Source organism: Capsicum annuum, chromosome 12, assembly GCF_002878395.1.
Source record: "Capsicum annuum cultivar UCD-10X-F1 chromosome 12, UCD10Xv1.1, whole genome shotgun sequence".
NCBI classification, from domain to species: domain Eukaryota; kingdom Viridiplantae; phylum Streptophyta; class Magnoliopsida; order Solanales; family Solanaceae; genus Capsicum; species Capsicum annuum.
This window is the reverse complement of record NC_061122.1, coordinates 30033466-30054090: the sequence shown is the minus strand read 5'-3', so window position 1 is coordinate 30054090 and position 20625 is coordinate 30033466. Positions and strand designations below refer to the sequence as shown.

At 36.9% G+C, this 20625-nt stretch overlaps 2 protein-coding genes across 4 annotated transcripts; one reads left to right on the top strand and one right to left on the bottom strand.

Annotated features, from left to right (window-relative positions):
• LOC107850734 (LEAF RUST 10 DISEASE-RESISTANCE LOCUS RECEPTOR-LIKE PROTEIN KINASE-like 2.4) lies at positions 1-2059 on the top strand (the record flags this gene model as incomplete). 2 transcript variants are annotated; one of them, XM_016695464.2, is given in 3 exon segments in its annotated part: positions 1-55; positions 148-605; positions 727-2059. In XM_016695464.2, coding segments are annotated over 3 exon segments (1667 nt in total), but the record flags the coding sequence as incomplete, so codon positions are not given.
• Positions 2060-2729: 670 nt separating this feature from the next.
• LOC107850735 (LEAF RUST 10 DISEASE-RESISTANCE LOCUS RECEPTOR-LIKE PROTEIN KINASE-like 1.2) lies at positions 2730-6103 on the bottom strand. 2 transcript variants are annotated; one of them, XM_016695469.2, is made up of 4 exons: positions 4556-6103; positions 4290-4322; positions 3938-4198; positions 2730-3833 (listed from the first exon to the last, which is right to left on the bottom strand). In XM_016695469.2, the coding sequence occupies exons 1-4, from the start codon at positions 5310-5312 to the stop codon at positions 2911-2913; spliced, it is 1974 nt and encodes a 657-aa protein (XP_016550955.1). In that variant the 5' UTR covers positions 5313-6103; the 3' UTR covers positions 2730-2910. The 2 variants fall into 2 exon arrangements, with proteins under 2 accessions (XP_016550955.1, XP_047256861.1); XM_047400905.1 differs by lacking the exon at positions 4290-4322 and having other exon boundaries at positions 4556-6098.
• Between the last annotated feature and the right edge of the window lie 14522 nt (positions 6104-20625).

Here is a 20625-nt window from a genome sequence, read left to right as displayed (position 1 = left end):
CTCCTTCCTTGTTCAATCTCTACGAGTACAACACCACCTTAGTCAATGGTCTCAGGTAATTAATTAGTGGCGGATCAAGTTATTGGTTCCATTATTTGGTGTGAAAAAGAAGTAGGGATGTAGTTACAGGAATCTCTATCACTGCAGGTACGTCCCAGGAACTACATTTATAAACATACACTATGGCTGCAGTCCTGGTGTCCTGTCCAACGTACAGCTGCAGAGCAATATTAGTTGTTCTATAATTGGAACAATCAACACTGGGGTGTTCTTTACTGATGAAATTGTTACGAATGTTCTAGGATGTTCCTTCACCATACTGGTTCCTCTTGTTTCTACTGCTTATAAGAAATTGTGGGACTCAACTCTAACGCTGCAAGATGCTGTGAATGAGGGGTTTGAAGTGGATTACAGTGATGCCTCAGGTGGCTGTTTGGCATGTCAGGATTCAGGAGGTGTATGTGAATTTGATCAAGAGTTTCGTTGTCGTTGTGGAGACACAACTTTTCCTTTTACTTGCCGAGATAATGGCAAGCCACCGGCGTATTTGATGCAACCAAACATTCAATTTGCAAGAAAGATTCATTTACTCAAGTTGACAACAGGTATGTCTCTCTTCTTCCTACTTCATGTTCATTTTTAATTGAACAATTTGTAGCCTGCATGAGATCCAATATTCTCTCACCCCATAAATAAAATCCCTTCATCTGGTAATAGCAATTTCAGTTGCTGGAATTGGGATGTTAATCTGCTTCGGGATCTGGTACACACAGTATAGAAAGTCATTCTACAAGTGCTTAAGATTAATTAACGGCAAAACAGAAGATCAGAGTCTGGAGGCGTTACTTAAGCAATATGGTTCTCTGGCACCAAGGAGATACCGCTATTGGGAAATCAAGAAAATGACGCATGGATTCAAAGATAAGCTTGGTGAAGGAGGTTATGGAGGGGTCTACAAAGGTGAAATTTCTGATGGCCGTGCAGTTGCAGTGAAGATTTTAAAAGCATCTAAAGGTGATGGAGAAGAATTTATCAATGAAGTTGCAAGCATCAGCCAGACTTCTCATGTCAATGTCGTGTCTCTTTTAGGATATTGTCTTGATGGGAGGAACAGAGCTCTTATTTATGACTTCATGCTAAATGGATCCCTCGAGAAATACATATATGGCGATGTTCCTCTCTTGGGACTTCACAGGTTGTATCAAATTGCCGTAGGAATTGCTAAAGGATTGGAGTATCTTCACCGAGGATGCAACAAGAGAATTTTGCATTTTGACATAAAGCCTCATAACATACTCCTGGATGAGGAATTCTGTCCTAAGATATCCGATTTTGGTTTGGCAAAACTATGCACCAGGAAAGGAAGCATTGTATCCATGTTAGGAGCACGAGGTACGATTGGTTTCATTGCTCCCGAAGTAATCAGTAGGAGCTTTGGACGAGTCTCACACAAGTCTGATGTCTATAGTTATGGAATGATGGTTCTAGAAATGGTCGGAGGAAGAAAAAATGTCAAGGAAGAAGTGAGCCATACAAGTGAGATATATTTTCCTTACTGGGCATATCAACATGTTCAGCTAGACGATGACCTAAAGCTACATGGGATTATAAGCAAAGAAGAAGAAGAAACTGCTAGGAAGATGATATTAGTAGGTCTGTGGTGCATCCAAACCGATCCAGCACAAAGGCCATCAATGAGCAAGGTAATTGACATGTTAGAAGGAAGCCTGATCTTAGAAATCCCACCAAAACCATTATTATGTACTCCTTATTGTTCAGGAAGACATTCTTTGACCACACAGGCAATACCATTGAACGCCTCCTTAATTTCTCCATCCAGTTCATCACATTGTTCCACTGAAGCATCAGCAATTTCATAGGCGTATATGTATTTTCACAGCTGCCAAAGACGAAACATTCCAGAAGTAGTGAACTTGTTTTTTTCTTAAATGAGTTTGATTGGAATTATTTACAGTGAAGAAAGTATTTTAGTATATTCTACGAGGGTGAACCTAAGGAATGTTTATCATTTATGAAGCCTGGTCTTTAATCCTCTTCAGATTTTGAACTGTTTCTCCATACAGAAAGCTTACATTTCTTCTTATATGCATGTATTTGGAAAGTTCCATCAGAATGTTTAGAACAAGCTCATAATTCTTGGGTGCCTCAATAGCATAAAACCAGTTCGTATGGATAACGAGATGAATGAGCTGCTCTAATTCTTCAGTTTATCAGATCAACAGTGGTCTCATATATATCACTCATCACCCCCCTAAACCCCTAATATAAAAAAAGAAAAACAAGAAGAAGAGCAAGACATCATTCATATGTACACTTGATCTATGTTGCTCGAACTCTTGTCTTAACGGTGTCAAATCCTCAAAAAGTACATTACTAATAGAGGATCTGAAATGAACCCATCGACATTATTGAAAAGTTCGAGCAGCATAGCTCTTGATGAAAGAGCACTGTGCTGAAACCAACCCTTGAGTAAAGAAAATTAAAGCTAAATCAGTAGAATGGATTGAACACGTAGAATCTGGATTTTAAAAAGTAAAAACTGTGTGTCTTGATCAAGAGCACTGAACTTTTATCAAAATCAGTCAATTGGCATACTATACTACAGATAATGTACTCTTGGCTCCCTTGTAAAATTAATCATATTCTTCTACTGCAAGGTACTAAATTAAACATGTACAACTACAAAAATAAATCAGCAGACTTGTGAAGATCAAAGAGAAAAAAGAATTGAGAAGATCACATCGAATTAAAGTGGCCAAGTTAAACGAGCTGCACTGACATATGTACATCCTCTTTTATAGAGAAAACGAAGGTAATCAAAGTGTATGTAATTCAAGTTTCGGAAACCAACATGACAGGTTCACAAGTGCCACCTTAGAGAACCAAAAACTAGGTACTGGCATTGGGTGTTGTTGAACTGCTACTCCCTTTTGCAGTATCCGAATCAGGTGAGTCTAATGACGTGTTATTCTTCGACAACCCTGCATCATCATCAGGATAGCTCTTCTCTGTTACCCCCGTTTTATTCATTCTCCGAATTCTCAGCAGAGCCTCCACAACTTCCTGCATAGACGGCCTCATATCCCCATCATTCTGTAGACACTGGAATGCTAACTCTGCCACTGCAGTTATCATTGACCTTACTTTATCATCGGTGTCGAATCCAAGATTTGAATCCACCAACTCGTGTAATGCATTGCTTTGAATCTTGTTGATGGCCATATTTGACAAATTAATTTCATGCCGGTGCCTACAGATATCAACAGCAGGCAGTGATGATATAAACTCAATTAATACCACTCCGAAGCTATAAACATCACTTTTGTCAGTGAGCTGATAGCACTCGTAGTACTCAGGATCAACATATCCAGGAGTGCCCTGTGGAGCTGTTGATACATGCGTAACATCCAATGGGAATAGCCGAGACAAGCCAAAATCTGCTACTTTAACACAGAAATTGTTGTCGAGAAGGATATTATTAGTTTTTACATCTCGGTGGATGACATCTGAAGCATGGAGATAGGCAAGTGCATTTGCTGTTTCTATGGCAATTTTCATTCGTGTATTCCATGAAAGCGATCTGCGCTCTGAATCTCCACCGTGTAGATGATCAGCAACTGTGCCATTGGGAATGTATTCATAAACCAGTAGAAGTTCACGGGAATGGTGAGATGTGCATCCGTAAAGAGTGACAAGATTTGGATGATGCAACCGTGTTAATATATCAATTTCATTCATGAATTGTTCTACCCTCTTGCAGTTGTTTTCATATAAATGTTTTACAGCAACGACACGTCCATCTCGAAGTTTACCTACAAGCATATCATATTCAACCAAATGTTTGATGAAGCAATCAAGTGTTTAGGTTCAGTCACACATTATCAGTAAAAAATCCAATTTTAATCACTTTTCCTACCTTTGTATACTGTGCCATATCCACCATCTCCAAGCTCCTTCTTGGAATCAAAATTGTTAGTGGCTTCTTCCAGTTCATTGTAGTCAAAGAGGTGAACACCCATAGCTATATTAGCCTTTTCAGGATCTTTAGTGGAGGATGGATAGGAACGAATGCTTCTAGTGAACAAGGACGAACCAGCATAACTTTTGTTCTGTCTACGACGATAGATAAGGAATAATATACCTGCCATCAAAGAAGCAAATGCAGCTGCACTAACACCTGGAAGAAGAAATGTGTATTGGAGATTCATCATTCTTGAAACGAGGAGGAAAAAAAAGAATCGAACTGAACAAATTCAAAGGACAATCACCTATGCCAACCTGTAATCCGATGTTGTTTCTTCCTGAAATGAAACGTGATAGGTGATCAAATGATACCAACAACCGTAATGTATCTAGTAAAGCATAACTAATCAGCTGCTATCATCTAAATTGGAAATGTTTCTTCCTTTAATATGATCGATAAATAAAAGAATGGTTTGCCTTTTTATTCTAGGAATTACGGAGATATTCTCTACTCAATAAATGGAAATCTGTTTAAACATGGAATTAAACTTATAACTGTATTTAGATATACCATGAAAGCATGTTCTTGGTTGGGTTTGGTCTTTGCAGATGCACACAAATTCATTACTCTGAGCACCACAACGGCCTCCACTATTCTGGCAATCTCTACAATTAGTCCCATCCCACTGCAGAAAGAATCCCTTTTGCAGAACTTGTGTGTAGTTCATCTTTAGCAATCTATCTAGAGAATCAGTCTCAACAAGGGCATAAACAGGATCCTGACACGATTCGACTGAATAATTATAGTGCTCCAGAAGCTCAGTATGAAAAACCGCAAAAGAATGATGAGTAGCATTGCGGGCACAATCCACAGCATATGTCTCACTTTCATATGGTTGAGTGCAGTCATAGAAGAAGAAGAGATCTGCAGTGTTAGGACCCGAGGAAAATGGAGTACCCCTGATGCTAAAATTATGTCTTGGTACTGGACAGCTGTTGTCTTCATCAAACATATCTGCTTTGGCTAGCAGAATCGAGTTGTTTGTGTAAAATACTTCCTTAATGATAAATTCGTCACCAGAAATATGAAGAAGTGGCTTTTGTTTGTTGCAGGTGACATTATAAGATGGTAAGCCACAGTACGATGGCTGTTTCTCAGGAATCCAGAAGGGGTATGATATCTTCACTCCATTACTACAACTCTGCGTAATGCAAGAACTAGAATTGAGGTATACAGACAGCGTGTCATTTGCTAAGGTGACGAAAAGAATGGCAATGACAAGAACAGAAACAGATTTCTCGACCATGAATAGGCTTTTAAGGTTCATATGATGTCTAAAACAAGAGAAAGGACAAAGGAATAAGGAGGAACAGGACAAAAGATATTGGTCCAGTGGAACGCTCTTGGATCATACTTGTACATAATTGGTGTAATTCATTCCAAACAGCTGTTTATATATTCTTTTATAAATCAAATATTTCAGACTAATCTCGGTTATGGATTGATCAAATAATCCAGAACTTGACAGAGTTGCCATAGGAGAGACGAGACAAGTTACAAAACTTGAAGCAACTATAAAGAAAAAGTGGTTCCCATTCACTGGCTTTTGGGTGAATCAGACAATCATTGACTTGGCTCCTGTCCTCCTATACAATCATTCAATTGTTAGATTTCTTTCAATGACAATTTCAGGTTGTCGTTACGCTCCTTTTTTTTTTTTTCTTTTTTTTGCTAAGTCTTTAAGGCCAAGTAATCCATCAAATTGGAACGTGTAAAAATGCTTTTGTGAAGTTATGAAGATATTGTAGGCCTACCAACAATTGTGATGGTGTGGTACTTATTCCTCAAAAGTTGATTCGGACTTATCTATTTTTTCAGTAGGGGCAGTTTACCCTTAAAGTGGAACTCCTCGGCACGAACTCAAATTAATGGGCCCTTGAAGCGGGAACCTAGGTGGGAAATTAGAAAAATGAAATATTGTAGAAGAGATTATTCTTTCGGTCAGATATTAGTTGGGTTTAGCTATATGAATCATTGTATTCATCCCGCTCCATTTTGCATAATTTATCCTTTTAAGTCACCTATGCTATGTACTGAGTGAAATGGAAGAAAGCTTGAATCTTGACAACCAAACATACCAAAAATATAACTGCTATTTATGTTGTAGACGAAAACTTATGTATTAGCACCTATAATAGAAAAGCCTGAGCCGTGAAGTCAGGTTAAAATGATAGAAAATACAGAAGTTCAGTGGAACATAATTGCATTCTTTAGAAGCAAAAACAGAAAAAAGACGCAACTCTTACTATAAGATGACGTCAAAACCAACTACTACCTTTTAAGTAAGTCAAGATATAGTTAAACTATTAGTACAAGGAAAAGGAAGTTTGGAAAAAAATGAGACTTGGGCAATGTGGGGATAAAATGATTGAGTATAGGACCTTTGGTTTCTGAGTTGAGTTGGTTGAACCGAAAGTGAAGAATGAAGAGGAAAAAAGAGTACTCTACTTTCTATTTAGTCACCATGTTCACATTTGCTTTAGAAACTCACTAGCTAATGGAAATACCGATGGCAATATAAATGGGAGACAAAGTTTAAGAATTTGAGTTACGAGTTTTTATTATTTAGGCAAAATGGTCTGCTGACTATTTTACTTGTATGGGTTTGTATTCTACATCTTCCTACTCATCTTTTTGCCAAGTGAAATTTTAAACTCAATAAAACTCAACATTTTAAATCACTTTCTAACCATTAATCGAGCTTATGTGGCATTAAGGTGATTGAGTTGGACATAGCATGTGACTACATGAGTTTAGGAGCAAGCGAACACCATATTTATATTAAAATTATAAAAGAAAATAAATAATAAATTTTTAAAAGGAAAAAAAATAATTAAAAAACCAACCCACCTATTGGTGTATATGCATTTTATTATTAAATTAATATATTAAGTGCATATGTTAGTGGGCATAAATTATGTATTATGAGTATTATTACTTACATTTGTTAGTGGAAGAATGTGGTCATGAGTTTCTTGAAACTCCTATAACCACTAAGTCTTTATTTGCCCATTATACTATGTAATTATGCGTGTAACTCATGTAACATCCAACCATTCATGTACCCACTTTACTACACCACATTCTTCCTATTCAATACAAGGATGGATACCTCACCTATAAATAGAGGTGGTCTTGCATGTTATTGCATGTACAAGGAAATATGATAAGTGTGAAAAAGATAATAGTGTGTAGTAGTGAAATAGAGAGTTGAGACAAGAAAATATTCTAAGTCTACAACTATATTCACTATACAAAAGAGAGTTGTTTTATTAGTGAAAGAAAGAGTTGAGGCAAAGAAAATATTCTAAGTTTTTAACTATATTCACTATATAAAGAGAGTAAATATATATTGAAGGAAGGTGTTTCTATGGTGGAGCTTTGGACTCTTCAACTAATTCGGAGTTGTTTGAGTTGTACATCATTGATGGGTTGTTGTATCCTGGAGGGGAAAAGTCAAAAGATTACTGCTGGATCGGTGTAGATTATGCCGCAGTTGGCTTGAATCTCCTTAAAGAGAGCGAGATATCCGCGCCTCAGCCAAGAAGAAGATTATCTTGTTTTCTTTATTTTTTGTTCAATTTATATTTTCAACTGTAATGATTATTGTAATTTGTGGTATATTACACCAACACCACCCTCCACCTTTTCTTTTTTCTTTCTTCTCCACTCGTTGTTACAAGTCTTTTGGAAGGATTCTTCGCTGATGTTCAATGATTTCCTATTTTAGCTTTCACATTTCATTGGACATTAAACTGTGTACTGTAGTTAGTTGAATAGTACTGTAGTTAGTTAAGTGGCACGTGACTTGCACATGTTTCGAAAATCTGTTAGAGTTGTTAGTGGGTTAGTTACATAACTAACTTCTAGAATGTTTCATATTTACTTCATTAGCTGAGTTGGTTTTTCTTTATATAGATTCATCTTTCCCCATCGTAATTATTTAGTTATTAATCAACATCAGAAATCATTTTCCTTCTTTCTCTTAAAATCTCAATGTTCTTCTCCGACTTAGCTGTCAAGGGCAATTAAGCAGTTTTCCTTTTAGGGAAAGCTTCTCTTACTAATTTGGTATGGGTTGTATCATTGGTATTAGATCCAGGTTTTTTCTGACTTGCTTGGGTGATCACAATACTCGCATGTAAAAATTACGAAGAAAAGCGATGTGTTGAAGAATTCCATGTAAGGAGTTGTGAACTCTGTCACAGAAATTCAACACGCATTGAAGCAAAGGTTATGGAAACCATGGATGATATCAGAAGGTCGTTCTCAGGGAATTTAAACCCACTAGGAACTCCCTATCCTTATGGCAATGTTAGGGAAAATGAGGCCCCTGGGGTGCTTGGGGGTCGAGCTAATAATGGAATGGGAAATTTCTAGGGTTATAATCACATTTTTCAAATAGATATTCTTAGGTTTGCTTGTCAAGGATTGAAGGATTGGATCTATAATTGCGATAAATTCTTAGATGTGTATGAAACCCCATAAAAGTTTTGAGGGTAACACTTGCTTCTTAAAAATTGGATGGCAGGTAACTTCAGTGGCATCAATATTTTATGACGCATAGGTTAACAAGGGAATGGCCTAAATGGGGTGAGTATTCTCAATGCTTGTTTGTAAGATTTGCGACAAAATTGTTTAATGGCTCAGTGGGAGATTTCAAAGATCTTCGTCAAGTAAACTCTGTGCAGGATTATGTTAATATTTTTGATAAACTACTCACTAGGGTAGAAATTTCTGAAGATTATATGGTTAGTCACTTTGTGAGAGGATTAAAGCCAGAGATTGGCTTACCAGTGAAAATATTAGCTCCTAGGTATTTGGCCAAGGATGTAAGCTTGGCAAGAATTCAGGAATAGACGTTTAAAGTACAAATGCAATATCTTACCAGCTCCACTTCTCTTTCTAAAATAAATTCTAGATATACCTCCGTTTATCCCTTTTTTTCATATGGAACCTTTCAAAACACGAAACCAAACAATACTCATTCCAAAGTAACACGCTTTCTACCACTTTCATCCTTAAACCAAATTCGTGAAGAGCAAAATTACTAAACCATCTAAGATGAAGGAAAGAAAGAGCAAGGAATTGTGTTTCAATTTTGATGAGAAATACTCTTACGGTCATGTTTGTAAGGGGAAAATAGTTGTTCTCCATGGAGATAGAAGAAGGAAAAGAAATCACAGAATAAAGGATGAAATGGTACTAGATTCTTCTGAATTTTTAACAATAAATGGGCGCAATTGTAAAATTGATAAGAGGGAACAATCTTGCCACATACGCCTGTCTATGATATGAATGGTGTAAGTGACTTTAGGACCATGAAAGTCACTGTAAGTATTAAGGGAAAGTTTGTACAGGTGCTGATAGACACTAGCAGCACCCGTAATTTCGTAGATTTGAACACTGCCAAGAGACTGTGGTGTGCACTAACTCCTATCACTTCTTTTACTGTGTTAATTATTTATGACAAAAAAATATAAAGTCAATTTATTAGCAAAAAGTGGATTGGAATATAAAAGGGGTAGCTTTTAATTCCAATATGTTGGTTTTGCCTATTAGAGGGTGTAATATAGTATTAGGCATCAATGATTAATCATTTTAGGTGATTATTTTGAAATTTTAGGACACTTAAGATGGAGTTTACTGTTTCTGTCTTAAGGTGTCACTGAGAGAAATCCAACCAGATACTATAAAGATAATACAATAAAACAATGTGGACAAATTACTAGCAAAGCCAGTTAAATTATGCATAATATCTATAGGAATACTTAATGAGCACAATTAGGATGGAAGTAGTGGTAGTTTGTTGTCCATGGCACATTCTACTGATGAGTGTAGTCATTAGGAAGATTTATCCCCTATTTTTATACCAATACAATGATCTTTTTGATGTTTAAAAAGGGCTACCTCCAACTAGAGAACAAGATAACAAAATTATATTGCAATAAAGAACTTATACTATCAACATCAGACCTTAAAAATACCCTACAATATAGAAAGATGATATTAGAAAAATGGTTGATGAGATGCTAGAGTTAGGGGTGATTAGGCACAATACTAGAACTTTCTCTTCACCAATTTTCGTGGTAAAGAAAAAGGATGGATCATGAAGGAAGTGTGTGGATTATAAAGAGTTAAATAACAACATTGTAAAGGATAAGTTTCCAATCCCTGTGCTTGAGGGGCTGATGGATGAATTACATGGAGCTAAGTATTTTTCTAAGTTGGATCCTAGGTCAGGGTACCACCAAATCAATATACACAAGCTAATGTCCCTAAAATAGCTTCAAAATTCCTCATGGCCACTTTGAGTTCTTGGTCATGCCTTTGGCCTCACTAATGCCCCCTCCACTTTTCAAAGTCTCAATAATAGGATTTTCCACTCATATCTCAAAAAATTTATAAAGTGTTCTTTAGTGACATCCTCATTTATAGCCCCAGTTGGTTAGATCATTTAGCACATCTAGAAACAGCCTTCAAGGTGCTAAGAGATCACGTTTTGTATGTGAATTAAAGTAAGTGTACTTTTGGAATTAAGCAAATTTATTACCTAGGTCATGTTATATCTAAATATAGAGTTGTTATGGATGAACATAAGGTTGATTCAATGGTTAACTCTGCACTAAATTTCATGACACAATTTCTCAGGACATGATGGCGCCTACTATAATCCACCAGTAGGCAAGCCAAACCCCTAGTCCGAAATGACTAACAAAAATAACAACATACCCAGTATATTCCCACCAATGGGATCTAGAGAGGATAAGTGTACACAGTCCATACCACTACCTCAACGTGAGATAGAAAGGTTGTTTTTCATAGACCCCCAACTCAAAATAAAGTAATCTAAGATAAGATAAGGAATAGTAATAAAATAAGAAGATATACTAGAAATTAACATACTCAATAATACCTAAAGCAAGATACTTTAAGTATACACCAAAACATACAACATCCTAACTCAGACTAACCTTCTACTCTAATTCGCCTCCTCCACAACTTCCTATCAAGGGTCATGTCCTCGATAAGCTGAAGTTGCTTTTGTCATGTCTAATCACTTTTCTCTAATATTTCATTGGTCTACCTCACTTGAAACCATCCCTAGACAACCTCTCACGCCTCTGCACTGAGGTGTCCATGCTTCTCCGCATCACATGACCGAACCATCTAAACCTTGCTTCCCTCATCTTGGCTTCCACCAAAGAGACTCTCACCTTATCTTGAATAACCTTATTTCTAATCCTATATTTTCTAGTACACCCACACATCTGTCGAAGCATTCTCATCTCCACCACCTTCATCTTCTGAATGTGGGCCTTATTAATAGGCCAATACTCTGCCCCATACAACAAAGCCAATCTAACCACCACTCTGTAGAACTTGCCTTTAAGTTTAGGAGGTACCTTTTTATCACACAAGATACCAGAGGTGAGCCTTTATTTCATCCACTCTACCCCAATTTGATGAGTGACATCATCGTCAATTTCTCTATTCTCCTGAATCATCGACCCCAGATACTTGAAACTATATCTCTTACTGATAGAATGAGTGTCAAGCTTAACAACCACATCTGACTCATAAGACACCTCACTAAACTTACACTCTAAATGTTCCATCTTGGACCTAATCAATCTAAACCCTTTAGACTCAAGGGTTTGCCTTCAAACCTCCAACTTAGCATTAACTCCACTACGAGTCTCCTCAATCGAGGCTACATCATCAACAAAAAGCAAATAATAAGTACCTCATCCTGAATATGTCACATCAAATCTTCCATTACTAAGGCAAAAAGAAATAGACTAAGCATCAATCCTTAATGTAACCCCTCAAGATAGGAAAGAGCTCTAAGTCCCCTCTCCCCGTTCGAACTCGAGTCTTGGCTCTGTTATACATATCCTTAATCACCCTAACATAGAAAATAGGTACACCTATAGCCTCCAAACACGTCCAAAGAACCTCCTTGGGAACTCTATCATAGGCCTTCTATAATAACCCGGGACTACCCTCTAGTCGTCATATAGTTCTTACGACCCCGAAGGACTACAAGCTAACTTATAAATAATATCTATTGTGAGTACTGCATAATAATACTAAAATTAATGCGGAAAATGGGATAAAATGCCATAAGGTTAAAAATATCTGAAATACTGATAAAATATAACATCTGTAAAACTGAATACTGTCTGAAAATTAAGTCTGAAAAGCCTCTAACTGAATCTGTCTAAAAGTGGAGTTGATGGGATAATCCCCAAACTAAATCCATCTACTAAACTACTATATCTACTGAAAATATGAAATAATAGAATATCCTTGAATGATGAGGACTCACTGCTAAATCTACTATTGTTGGCTGAATCTGAATCTACTATGCGTGGTCGTGAACCTAAGCGTCCGAACCTATGATATGAAATATCATAGCACAGGAAAGTATGCGTCAGTACGTGGAAATGTACTGGTATGCTAGATGAGGTGAGGAATGCAAGGGTTCATATGTATGATCAATAACTGACTAAATAATATAGAATAACTAAACATGGATATCTGAACTACGGCAAATACTGAATATGCAACACTGTGCATTTATATAAATGGTATAACTAAGCTTTTCTGAAGCTAAGTACTAAATTCTAATAACAGAGTAACTGATATCTGAGTTACTGATAACTAAATTACTAGTTTTGAATTGACTGTGTCTGACAATCCTAATTCTGTAGAACTAAACTGAGTTCTCTACTGAAGACCAAAATCGAAACTGAAACAGTGAGAGGTATCATCTAACCGACATGCCCCCATATGAGCTAATTGGAGTCCAACCTGTAACCCCAGTTGGAAGGGTGTTAATATCGTGACACAGGTACTAACACTAGAAAACCAGGATGCCAACCCTAACTGACGGGTGACACCTAAGCAGAGCCAAGCCTAATCTGACGGGTGACCCCTGGCAACACAGTTCTGGGGTACAGGGATTGCTACTAACGACTCTACCTATCTAGAGGGGAGTCATCATCTCTGCACTCTCTCGGTGCTAAATCCTACTCCTAACTGTAAGACACTGAATTGAGTATACTGAACGGGACTGGACTAAGATTGAGCTTACTGAGTTTTCCTGAGTTATGTAACTGACTGAGTTCTACTGAGTTTTGTAACTGACTGAGAGTACTACTGGTCGTGACATAACTGATATTATTCTGTAACTGACACTGGCTCTAGGTAGACAGCTAAATTATCGAGTATTAAATACCCCCAGGACTCGATAGCATGAAAAGTAAAGCAAAGCATAATCTTGAATAACATAACAATGTTCACTTGGTCATAATTTATTCATAGAGACATTTCATCAAACACTTGTAATGCATTAACTTGTACATGAATTGGATTACATAATAACATGTCATGCCTTCACTAGTCAATTCACATAAGCATTTTATCAAACACTTGTAGGGCATAAGCTTGTACATGATTAAGATCTCATAATAACATCTCATGATTGCTCTATCTACTTCACATAGGTATTTTAGCAAATACTTGGGGAGCATGAGTATTTCACATGATAATGGTCATCACATAAACATCATAAATACAATACTTAATTTCAAATTCAAGGGTTTAGTATGTAATTCATATGATTTCCCCTACATACTATTCTATTCTTCATGAATCTTATCATAATCATGGATTGCAAACCAAATTAACATCATAGATGCATTAATCACTTTGCACGTTCAAGGGTTTATCAAGATAATTACATATTCATCATACATGTTATTTAATTTCATGAAACTTGCATTTAAATCATGGATTGGAACCCAACTAATATCATGAACATGAATTCAATCTAAATCAAACTTGGAAATCATAAATTTGAGATCTTGTAGGTTTAAAAAGGGATTCTTGGACTCTATGGGTGAAAGGAACCTATAGATGAACATCTAACATACCTTAATTTGTGAGGTTCTTGAAGTTCTTGATGGATTTCTTGGGCTTGTCCTTGATTTTTTGAACTAGGGTTTCTTCCTCTTGAGAGAGAATGATTTTATTCTTAAGAGAAAGTGAGTAAAAATGACATAATAGGGTATTTAGGGCATAATTTCATATTTAAAGGCTGATCTGGGTCATGGAAAAAGACCCTATTTCCCCTAAAAAGATTTTAATTTTCATCACTGTAAATCCGAGTTGGGCACCTGACGCGACGCGGCGCTATCGCGTCGTGTCACTGGAAATTGATGATTGGGAATTGGGTTGATGGAGCGATACAACGCCATCGCGGTGCCTCATTGGTTGTGAATTTTCCCTTTGGCATTATGCGCCATGATCGCGGAGTCATACTGGAAAGTGAAAATTGGGGAAAAAGCTAGTGGCATGATGCGGTGGTATCGCATTGTCTCACTGGAAAATGACAAATGCCATTTGGACTGCCTCCGCAACATGCTAGAGTACCAGGTGGTATATTGTCTTACTAATATGGCTCTAACTCTTCGCCCGGGTATCAGATTTGAGCAAATTTGGTATCGATGGAATGCTTATTCAATTTCCCACACAATGAAAAGTCAAAATCTTGAAAATTACACATGTATAAAAGTGTATTCTTCTTTAAATCAAGTCTTTGATATTTTTAGGACAAATTTAAGCTAGGTAAAAGTACGGGGTGTTATAATATCTCCCTTTTAGGAACATTCATCCTCGAATGATACTAATTAAGTTGAGAATTGTTGATAGACTGAGTTTATATACTGGACATGCATATCTGATACATGGAATACATGACTGAACTAATTAATGAATGTGTGACTGAATATGCAACGATAACTGATACTAAGATTATAGATGTAACCGAACATGGAATTGAGTAGATCTAAGAAAGACTGTTACCTTAAGCTGAGAACACTGATAAGCCTAAGGTAATTTACTGAACATGTATGAATGAGAACATGAATGAGTCTGAAACGTGATACACAAACTGAATATCGAAATCTGAACTGAGCCCTTGAGTACATAGCTTATGGATGAAATTGGAACTAGAGGGTCAACTGTGAGGACCCATTACTCTAACTGGATTTTTTACGTGAAGAGAAAATTGAAAGTTTAGATCATAATAGCTCGAGGGTTATAGTGTATCTCCACCTTGGGACACTGTATCCCTTGAAGAATGTTGACTTGACTAAGATACTGAGGAAAAGCTGAGATGATACATGGGGCACCTATGAACTGAATTATAACTGAATATCTGGGATCTGAAACTGAGACATGATACGTGAACTGGGCTGAACTCATTACTACTAGGATGCTCTATCTTGGAATGGTCATATTCATGAAATTTTGGATAGTACAACTAGATGGAAAGATGGGAAACCATACAAACTTGTTCGCTTGACTGCTAACTGAATTACTGACTTTACAGACTAACTCATGCTGAAAACTTATACTCGATTGGAGCATTTCTTGACACTCTTTCTATTGAGTTCTAGTGACTTTACTGAGTAAGGAATCTGGGCATGGTCTGAATAAGACATCTGAATCACAACATGGCTCCAATTTTGTAACATGGAGTAAGGCCTACAAAACACCTTCTAAGATAGAGTTGTGAAGCCTTGTGCACTGCAGCTACAAATTTTCAATCTTAGACACATTTTTTCAATACTTTCTCAACTATACTCTTACCTTAGTACAACACTTTACCTGAAACTACTAAAAATATTTAAATGGGTGCTAAGAACGAATGCATAAACATACTAGCTTATATGATTAATTGAACAGATGATAGCTGAATACTGTTCATGTAAGATTGAACTGTTCTTAACCTGAATAATTGGATTAAAATTGTAGAGTACTATGCATATGAGGTAAGGACTAACTGAGTAACGTGAGGTAACTGAACATGATTTTGTGGAAATGGTATTATCTGGGAATGCAAGACTAAACGTATGACATGATTCTGAAATACTGAGATACTGATAACTGAATAATTGAATAACTGATAATTGTACTCTCTAGTCAAGCAAACCTGAAATTAGACTGAGTTTTGATAGCTCTCATGATGGGGACTGGCATTAATCAAGGATCAGAATATACACATACTCTCTACATTTTCTCAACTTCTTATCTCATGAAGGATTCTGATTTTTTCCTCTAATAACTAAATACAACTTCTTGCTAGCCATTTACTTGAACACTAACCTGACATCCAAGCCTATCTTTATAACTAGAGCCTCGGGTAAAACAAGCATGCATCAATCTTTTCTTAACATGAAACACTTAACCTACTCTCTCCCTTCTGAGAAATCGCTCATCACTACGTCATCTCATAAGAAGAGTTCACTAAAAGGCTAAAGCATGAATGGACATTACGCCAAACTTGATACTTAACTGAGGCCTGATAAATAGAATATCAATATCATGGATTTATCAAGAGGTCTAACTGAGGGTATACATGACATAATCTAAATTTAGCTGATTATTAAGAGCGTAGCATGAGTACTGGAATTGAACATACTATAAAGCATGAGTACATGATTCATGAGCTGCATGGCCTGAGTTTGGAGTTTCTGTATTCGTGGAACATGATTCATAAAACTAAGTGATCTGGAACTCCTTATACTAGGAGTTGTAAGTGTACATGATTTTCGTTAATATGCATAAATATGGCACTGAGGTAAAGATGGTTGGGCATCATCTCCTCCCACTGCTTTTCTACCCATAATGACATTGATACTAAAATCTAAAAGTTTGACTTGGTTACTTGTTCTACCATCTCCCCCTTAACTTAAAGTCATTATTCTAAAACTGTGAACCAATTAATCAACAACCCTAAACTGAACTTTCACCACTTTACTCTAGAGTCTGGGGTATAACAATACTTATAAGCACTAAACTCATTCTAAAGGACTACACCTAATAACGAAAGGCCCAATGCTAGTACTTTCTTCTGATACACAATTATTAGATTTCTATAGCCCCAACAATCATCATATAGCAACCTCAATACTGACTAACTTAGACTTCTTACTCTTTTTTCTATTAGCTTAATCTTCAAAATTAAAACTCAAATCAACTGAAATTGAGGTACTACTCCTTCATTCAATGATTGGTCCATTAGAAACTGAAATAGGATTACTTTCTTTACTGGAAATCAACTGAAGAAATTTTCTGGAGTATTGTAACCGATTAATTTTTTTTGTATACTCGTCTGGCTGGGATAGGTTTATCTACTGAGGTAGGCACTAAGAAAGGTTCTATTAAGATTTTATCTAACCTTAAAGTTATTTGCTATGCAAAGAGATATAAAAGACAAAGAAGCTCTTAGATCTGATGAGGTATAAACATGTAAATGGGAGAGCTGTAATGTACCGGTGGATACATCAGGAGAACTTTCCTGATCTTATTTGTACTAAAGTTCATAAACCCTGTTTGGGAATTGCCCAATGGCGGCACTAGTAATGGCACCCAGCTGGGCCGGGCGATCGGACCGAGCTGAAGGACGGTTGGACTAACCCTGAGGACCTGGATGAGGACAATCTCTAACTCTGTGGCCTGGCTTGCCACACTCGAGACAAATATCACTGCCAGCTCTGCAGACACCCTGATAGTTTCTGCCATATTTCTGACAATGAGGGTGGGTACGACCTCTTTTCAGGACACCCTGAGGCTTAGAACCTGACGTTCTACCTCGAGTGTCATTTCTAAATTTGGCACTGGTTCACTAGCTATAGAAGGATTTGGGGCTAAAAATTTCTGATGGAACTGGAAGCGGTTACCACCCTCTGACCTTGGCATAAAACCACTTGTTTTAACTTTTTTATTCTCCCTATCATCCCTCCTACACTTCTCCCTCTTGCTGTACAGAGTATAAACCCCAAGCCTAGATAGGACAATAGTATGTAGGTTGTTCTGAGCAACTACTGAATAGGCTAAAGTAGTGAAAGTAGCTTTGAATTCTGCATGAGAGACATGCTCATCCAGGGGATCTGCCTGAACGGGTTGAGGTGCTGACTGATTTTCATAACTTTTTTTATTAGCTTCTCCGGAAGGCATGTTCTGGAAGCATAAGGAAGAGATGGATTAGACTGAGAGTTTAACTTAAGCTAATACTCACTCGCACGACATGAATACTGAAAGAAGGAAAAATTTTCCTAAGACATCTCATAGAGTCCTGTCCATAAGTGTGGCGCTCTATACACCCATGCGCAAGACTCTACTTGATGCGGCTTTTAGACTCCCTAGGACTCTGTTGAACCTTAGACTCTAATACCAAGTTTGTAACGACCCGGGACTATCCCCTAGTCGTCACACGATGTGTACTACCCTGAAGGACCATAAGCTAACCCATGAATGATATCTGTTGTGAGCACTGAATAATAATACTGTAATTAATATAAAAAATGGGCTGAAATGACATAAGGTTCAGAACATCTAAAATACTGATAAAATATAACATCTGTAAAATTGAATACTGTCTAAAAATCTAGTCTGAAAAAGCCTATAACTAAATCTTTCTGAAAGTGGAGTTGATGGGACAATCCCCCAACTAACTCTATCTACTAAACTACTATATCTACTAAAAATATGAAAAAATAGAATATCCTCAAATGATGAGGACTCACTGTTAAATCTATTGCTGCTGGATGAATCTGAATCTACTATGCGTGGTCAGGAACCTGAGCATCCGAACCTATGATATGAAACATAATAGATCAAGAAAGTATGCGTCAATACGTGGGAATGTACTGGTATGCTAGAGGAGGTAAGGCTGAATACAAGGGCTCATATGCATAAACATTAACTGACTAAATGATATAGAATAACTGAACATAAAAGTACATGGATAATCTGAACTACGGTTAATATTGAGTATTCAATACTGTGCGTTTATATACAGGTTGTAACTGAGCTTTTTTGAAGCTAAGTACTAAATTCAAATAACAGAGTAACTGATATCTGAGTTACTGATAACTGAATTACTGGTTCTGAATTAACTTTGTCTGACAGTCTTGATTCTATAGAACTGAACTGAGTTACCTACTGAAGATCCAAACTAAAACTGAAACAGTGTAAGGTATCATCTAACCGATATTCCCCAATCTAAGCTAATTGGGGTCCAACTTGTAACCCTAGTTGGAAAGGTGTTAATACCATGCCACGGGTACTAACAGTAGAAAATCAGGATACCAAGCCTAATTGATGGGTGACACCTGGGCGGAGCCAAGCCTAATCTGACGGGTGACCCTTGGGAGGTATTCAAGCCTAGTTTGATGGGTAACTCCTCATCCTGCGCTGGTTACGCAGTTCTGGGGTACAGGGACTGCTACTAACGACTCTACCTATCTAACATGAAAGTCGTCATCCCTGCACTCGCTTGGTGCTAAATCCTACTCCCAACCGAAAGACACTGAACTTAGTATACTGAATAGGACTGGACTGAGACTGAACTTACTGAGTTTTCCTAAGTTCTACAACTGACTGAGTTCTACTGAGTTGTGTAACTAACTGAGAGTACTACTGGTCGTGACATGACTGATACTATTCTATAACTGACACTAGCTCTAGGTAAACAACTAAATTGTTAGGTATTAAATACCCTCAAGACTCGATAGCATGAAAAGTAAAGCAAAGCATAATCTTGAATAACATAACAATGTTCACTTGGTCATAATTCACTCATAGAGACATTTCATCAAACACTTACAATGCATTAACTTATACATGAATGGGATCATACATGTCATGCCTGCACTAGTCAATTCACATAAGCATTTTATCAAACAATTGTAGGGCATAAGCTTGTATATGATTAAGATCTCATAATAATATCTCATGATTGCTCTATCTACTTCACATAGGTATTTTAGCAAATACTTGGGGAGCATGAGTATTTCACATGATAATGGTCATCACATAAACATCATAAATACAATACTTAATTGCAAATTCAAGGGTTTAGCATGTAATTCATATAATTTTTCCTAAATACTATTCTATTTTTCATGAATCTTATCATAATCATGGATTGCAAACCAAATTAACATCATAGATGCATTAATCACTTTGTATGTTCAAGAGTTTATCAAGATAATCACATATTCATCACACATGTTATTTAATTTCATAAAACTTGCATTTAAATCATGGATTGAAACCCAACTAATATCATGGACATGAATTCAATCTAAATCAAACATGGAAATCATAAATCTGAGATCTTGTAGGTTTAAAAAGGGATTCTTGGACTCTATGGGTGAAAGAAACCCATAGATGAACATCTAACATACCTTAATTTGTGAGATTCTTGAAGTTATTGAAGGATTTCTTGGGATTCACCTTGATTTCTTGAACTAGGGTTTCTGCCTCTTGAGAGAAAATGATTTTGTTCTTGAGAGAAAGTGAGAAAAGTGACATAATGGGGTATTTAGGGCATAATTTCGTGTTTAAAGGCTAATCTGGGTCATGGAAAAGGACCCCATTGCCCCTAGAAAGTTTTAAATTTTCGTCACTGAAAATCCGAGTTAGGCACCTGGCGTGACGCGGCACTATCCCATCGTGTCACTGGAAACTGACGATTGGAAACTAGGCTGATGGAGCGACGC